Source organism: Gekko japonicus, unplaced genomic scaffold (genome assembly GCF_001447785.1).
Source record: "Gekko japonicus isolate JY-2015 unplaced genomic scaffold, Gekko_japonicus_V1.1 scaffold153, whole genome shotgun sequence".
Taxonomy (NCBI): Eukaryota; Metazoa; Chordata; class Lepidosauria; order Squamata; family Gekkonidae; genus Gekko; species Gekko japonicus.
Genome location: NW_015175360.1, coordinates 1,282,284 through 1,289,101, shown reverse-complemented (window position 1 = coordinate 1,289,101; position 6,818 = coordinate 1,282,284). Strand labels below are relative to the sequence as shown.

Genomic DNA, 6,818 nt, shown 5'->3' with positions numbered 1-6,818 from the left:
GGTGTTTAGTCATGCTGGCCACATGACCACGGAAACGTCTTCGGACAGCGCTGGCTCTTCGGCTTTGAAACGGAGATGAGCACCGCAACCCTAGAGTCGGACTCGACTGGCTTTTGAGCCAGGGAACCTTTACCTTTTTAATAAAAGGTATTACATGGCTTTCAGCTCAAAAAAGAACACCCCCACAGGGCATGCAGTTGTTTAGCAGGAGGTGCGGTGGTCACCACCTACTGACTTGGCTGCCACCAACGAAAGACAGCTTTCAGATCTGGAGCAGAGTTTGCTTGTAGAATGTGGGAAAAGAACACACAGACATAAATGCTAGCATAAACACAGGCGGCACTTGTGTTCCACTTTGATTTGGGAAATCTGTAATTCCCTGCCTGCTCCCAGTAGCAAAGGAAGGAAGCCCAGTGTCATAGGAGAGACCTATGATAATCAATAGGATGTTGCATCAAATGAGCAATGGAGTAGGACTAGGATTTGCAGAAATTTGCATCCATTTGAAACAGGCTATCTTCTGAACAAAGCAGAAGTATTAAACATGACATGTTAAACAATGCAGAACATGGTATTAATCAATAGAAACACAGAGCGTTTTCTTGGACCTGTTATGATGTAGCGAAGTGATGGTATAGCTTTGCTCTGCTCTGGTTAGACCTCATCTAGAGTATTGTGTTCAGTTTTGGGCACCACAATTTAAGAAGGATATAGACAAGCTGGAACATGTCCAGAGGAGGGCAATGAAGATGGTGAGGGGTCTGGAGACCAAGTCCTCTGAGGAAAGGTTGAAGGAGTTGGGTATGTTTAGACTGGAGAGGAGACGACTGAGAGGTGATATGATAACCATCTTCAAGTACTTGAAGGGCTGTCATATAGAGGATGGTACGGATCAAAACCAATGGATTGAAATTAAATCAGAAGAGTTTTCGGCTAAACATTAGGAAGAACTGACAGAGCAGTTCCTCAGTGGAACAGGCTTCCTCATGAGGTGGTGCGCTCTCTTTCTTTGGAAGTTTTCAAACAGAGGCTAGATAGCCATCTGACAGCAATGCTGATTGTATGAACTTAGATCATGAGAGGGAGGGCAGGAAGGGTTGCCTCAGTACTTAGTTCTTGTGGCCCTTTCTTACACACCCAGGGAAATGCTGATTGCCACTTTGGGGTCAGGAAGCAATTTTTCTCCAGGCCAGTTTGGCCAGGGATCCTAGAGGTTTTTTCCCATCTTCTGGATGTGGAACAGTGGTCACTGTGGGTGTGGAGGGGGAGGTATTTGTGAATTTCCTGCATTGTGCAGGGGGTTGGACTAGATGACCCTGGAGATCCCTTCCAACTCTGATTCTGTGATTCTATACTCTCCAAGTAGTGCAGAATAAAATAGCACAGTGTCTGTTATGTAGCTTGGGGTTACTGGTTTAAAAGGGAAGCTAGGTCCACAATAGCTCTCTGACTACATTCTGATGAGCAAACTAGAGTTTGTTTGTGAGGGGTACAAACGTTGTTTACTGTTATGCTCATGTGCTGCCTAAGCCTTTGTGTTTGGTTTGTTGACTGGTACTGATATTTTAACATTAGATAGGTTGCTTAATTTTGGATTCTCTTTGGGGATAGATGAGTAATCTTCAGTCTGCCACTTCAGATGAGTAAACAGATGGCCGTCAAAAATTTAATAACAGTTATAAAAATCTTGAATGTATATTTGAAATTGGACATCCATTCATTTATTTATAGCTGGTCCATTACTCTGCTGCATCACCTGAACTGTATAACCTTCATTGTATATGTACATCTGTCATACATCAAAGAACAGATGGTGTCCAGTCCTGCAGTTCTCTGTCCTCTGGCTGTGATCCCATTAGAATGCAAGATACTCTGTGTCTGAACTAGGGGTGTGCAATTCTTTTAATTCTATATTTTTCGGTTTGGGTCTATTGGACCAGGAAAAAATTCGGTATTTCCAAAAAAATCCCAGATCCCAATATCAGTATAGTATTTGGAACTGGGATTTTTCAGAAATCCCAATTTTTCCAGGTCCAATAGATCTGAGAAGACAAATACAGGGGTTTTTTTTAAAGCCAGCCTGATACTGGGGCTGGCTTGGCTTCTGCAGCCTGGTTTAAACCGTGCCACAGGAGAAGCCAGCTCCAGGATCTGTATGCTCTGGGGAGATCACTTCCTGAGGCATGCAGATCCTGGCTGGAACAGCTTCTCCTGTAGCCCGGTTTAAACTAGGCTGCAGGAGGAGCCATCTCCTAGAGCTCTGTGCCGTGGGGAGATCGTTCGCAGAGGCACATAGATCCTGGCTGGGATGGCTTCTCTTGCAGCCCATTTTAAACCGGGCTGCACAAGAAGCCAGCCCTAATCTGAGCCAGCAGGAACAGTTTACTCCCCCAGGCACAACTGATCCTCAGGCTGTCTTCTGCAGGCCCTTTAAACTTTAAAGGGACTGCAGTAGAGGCCTGACAAACAGCTGAGAGGCTCCTTCCGCTCCTCTGTTTTTGGATACCGGTAATTCCTGTATATATGTAGGGTTTTTTTCAGGATTTTCTTTTTCAGTTCTCCCAAGAAAAGCGAGACACATTTGGGAAGCCAAAATATACCTGAAAAATACCGATAAGGGGTTTTCCAGGTATATTTTCAGTTCAGGTAGACATGAATGCACACCCCTAGATTGAACCTGATCAAGCTGTATAAAGTCAAGATGATAGTACGTCTATGGTAGTGACTAGGAGTCTGAGTGGTGATCCAGGAATTTCTTTGATTCAGATTTCACTTGAGCAGCCCTGAGGCAAGCTATTATACTCCCAGCCTCCTGTCCACAAAATGGGAATAATAACACTGACATTGTCTTCCTGAGTTTTCAGAATTATTTTGAATATGTATATCTATATTACATGCTTCAAATACTCAAAAGCTATGAATCTGTTCAATAATAATAGCTACAGTTTAAGGGGTCATGTGATGGATTTCCTGAGGGCTAGCCACCTCCACATGATCTTCCCCTCTGCCAGGCAACTTTCCAGGTACCCTGCTGCACAAGGGTTCCTAGCGGGAAATCGAAACCAATTTGATGTAGCTATAATCTGGGTTTGGGAATGAACCCTCTCAAGCCTGGATTTGATGCCCGATTGATAATGAAATAAGATGGCAGGAACAAGGTTTTCTTTTCAAAATGAACAAGAATGAAGTTTATTCAGAAAGAAACATACGATTCTGGAAAATATGAGCAATCAGTCAGGAGCTGTGGAATGTTAGGTTTCAGGCAGTATATTCCTAAGGAAAACCTTTTCTCAAGCACTGTTATAAATACAGCAGTCTGATACAACAAAGTTACATGCTACACACAGTAATCTGCTGGCCTGCTGTAACACTTTTGTGCACTCATTTCCCCAAATGGGGGAACTTAACCAAAGATTTGATAACTCTCCAGGTTTTAAATTCCTATACCTGTTAAACTAACCCTCTTCTCACTCACAGCTTTCAAAAAAACCCTCCCCCATCTTGACTAAACCTCCCCCTGTCAAATCTTCAGCTTTCCCTCTTGTTCCTCCTGGCTGGTTCAGAGCATTGCTCTAATTGGCTTCTGTGTTGTGGGGGGGTACATTTCTTTAGATCTCGGGACAGATTTTTGATTCCCCATCCCCTTTGAATAGCCCCACTCCATATTTATTCATATATTTATTTATTTGTATTTTGGAATCTCCTAACCTCCACAAATGTAGGGCTCTGGGCGATTTACAAATTTAAGAACAATAAAACCATAAAACCATAATCAGAACATATAATTCATTAATTAAAATCAAGTGGTAAAATTTTGTGGTTCCCTCCTGTTTCTGGCCTGTGGGTGACTTCATAGGCACGGGGGGGGGAGTAGATCCTTCAAGGGACAGGGAACCAGGAAGGGTGCCCGGCATGATGTAAGCCATTGCTGTCCTCAACCAAACACCTGGCGGAACATCTCTGCCTTACAGGCCATGTAGAATTGTGTAAGATTCCGCAGGGCCCTGATGTTGTTTGGCAGAGAGTTCTACCAGGTACAGACAAAAGGTGTGTTGAGAGAAACATGGGTGGAGCTCCTTCTTAGTGCTTCACTCTGGTTGCCGTCTTGTATTATTGCAGACTGCTTCTCAGATGTAAAATAGCTTTTCTGTGTGGCATTAGCCAGAGTAGCTTTATAGTGGTTACAGCACTGGACTAGTATACTGGAGACCCGGGTTCGAATCCCTACTCTGCAGTGGAAATTTGCTGGGTGACCTTGAACCAATAACATACTGCTAATCTAACCTACCTCACAAAGTTATTGTGAGGATAAATAGAGATGTAAGGTTGCCAACCTCCAGGTGGGACCTGGAGTTCTAGAATTACAACTGATCTATAAGCTACAAAGATTTACTCACCTGGAGAAAATGGTCACTTCTGAGGGTGGACTCTATGGCATTATATCCCACTGAGGTCCCTACCCTCCCCAGGCTCCACGTCAAAATCTTCAGGAATTTCCAAACCTGGAGTTGGCAACCCTATGACAGGAGAATGATCTGAGCCACTTGGGGTCCCCATTGGGGAAAGGTGGATATAAATCAAGGAAATAAATGAGTTAGGTGCTGTTCTAGAAAAACAGCTCTGAAATGCCACAATTGCTTGGTTCTTTGAATCCAAGTCACCACCTCTGCTGCTGTTACCAGTCAACCAAAATCACAGTGTGCTGGTGCCTTTCGACATGATCTCTTGAGAACTAGAGTTTTTTACTTGTAATAATGAAGACTGCATAATCAAGCATCCTTGACCTGCTGTTGCAGCCAGATAAGTGGCAGAGTTATTGTTTATCCTCCCAAATTCCTTGTAAGGTTACATGGAAATACTTTGGGTATCTTTTTTCTGGTTACTCTTCCAGAAGTGTCTTTCACCTTCTCAGGAACCTTCATTAGACAGCTGGTGCACTAGTTCCCTCGTAACCTTTAATAAATGTCATGACACTATATTCTTAACAAATGAAGAACATAATATTCTTCTTCCACTGTAGTAAGGTGCATTCAGCCAGCAAACTCAGCGGAACTGGGACTTCACCCATCATGATTTAAGACTTCCCTGCTGCCTCTGCTCAAAGAGCAGTCCAGGAGGAGTTGTCTGATGGATAGCTCTGGTTGTGATCTAGCTGCCAGGTTTACATTTTCAGAAAGAATTTGAAATTCTTGAAATAAAGGGAAATGTGCATGGAACTTAGCAAGTATGCCATATTTCAGAGCACCCCATTTTCACTATATCCCTAATTTTTGAAATTTTGAATCATCACTTTCTGGGATATTTTTCTGTATTTCTTTGTAAGAGAAGCAGTGATCAGTCCAGCATACTGTTAATTCTGCCATCCCTTTAAATGCTTTATGAGTTGCTCTTGTGTAACAGTACCTGGAAAAAAGTGTTTGGTGCCACAAAAACAAATCTTAGTGTTGGTTCATAGGAGTCTTTAATTCTATTTTGGAATTTAAAGGATGTTCCTCAGAAGTCTGAAAGTGTTTTCAGCCTCCACTAATCAATTCTTAAGATACGTATAAATACATCCTCCATTTGTCTTGCAGATGGTTTCAGTGGCAAAGCATGCAGAAAACCAAGCCGCTGTTTGCAGTTGTGTGCGTAGTGGGGTAAAGGAATGGTGTGTGTGTGGGGATTAACATTTACAATTAGAATTTGGGAAGTTATTCCAGAAGGTTATGGTCTGGGGAAAACTGGGAACCATTCTCAGGAATGCATGCTCCTTCTACCTCCCAGTGAACTCACAGTTTACAAACCATGTTTCGCTGAAAACAGAAACACGGCTATTCTATAATAGATCTACAGGATACACTGATGGTTTTTATTATTTTGCCTAATAAATTGTGTTTGTACCTGTCGCAGAAACTTCTATTTGTCTGTGACATCTGAATGCAGTCTTGAGTTCGGCAAAGGCCAGCAGAACATTTTTCTCTTAACTTTTGTCTCTGTCTTATGCTTTCCCGTTTCTCTGTTCTGTTTCTTTTGTGGGCCAGCTTGGGTGTGTCTTTGTGGGGAAACGTACCTGGTTTTAGGTCCATCTGAAAAATGTATCTTTGCAGCTCTGGCGAATGGCCAGATGTTTCAAATTTCATATTTGCTCAAACAAATTATTTTGACCCAGTTATATTTTGCAATTAAGTCTTATTAAAGGATTCAAAGCTAACAGGCGCATAAGTGAATCTCAGGCAGAATGTAATAGCTGTATTCTTGAGTGAAAAAGGAGGTATGATTCCTTGTAACAGCAAAAATGTTGCACACTATTGATGGGCGAAAAACTCATCACACTTTCTGAATGAAACATTCTCTGGCCTGTCATAATAGATGGTGTATGCTTTTATACTAGCAATCTTCTAATTGTAAATTGTGAGTCATGCCTGGCTTCACTTTTTGCCTAATTATACAAGCAGCTTTGACAAATGACATTCCACTTCCTACTGGCCGGCTTTACTGACCTTGTCATTATTACTAATGGTTAGCTGTAGCTGCTTCAAGCCAAATAAGCAGCTTCAAGTCATAAGCAGCTGAATTTATTTGTTTCTTAGCCTGTTCTTTCTTTCCCCCTTCTCTCTCCCACAGAGCAGCAAAAACTGGAGAGCCGCTGTTGACTTATGTGGACGACTTTTGACTGCCCACGGCCAAGGCTACAGCAAAAGTGGCCTCCCCACGAGTCATACAACAGACTCACTGCAGGTATATTTGTGTGTCAATTAGGCAGACAGTTGACTACAGCTTTACAGATCAGATGTATATCATCATAAACCTTCATTTGCCTTCAGTTCCTAAATTTGTCC

General features: G+C 42.5%; 1 protein-coding gene across 1 annotated transcript in view; it reads left to right on the top strand.

The window, feature by feature from the left end:
• TRAPPC12 (trafficking protein particle complex 12) overlaps positions 1-6,818 on the top strand; it is an 83,335-nt gene that overhangs the window by 15,138 nt on the left and 61,379 nt on the right. The window contains 1 exon segment of the mRNA XM_015425359.1: positions 6,604-6,717. Coding sequence (XP_015280845.1) covers positions 6,604-6,717 — 114 coding nt within the window.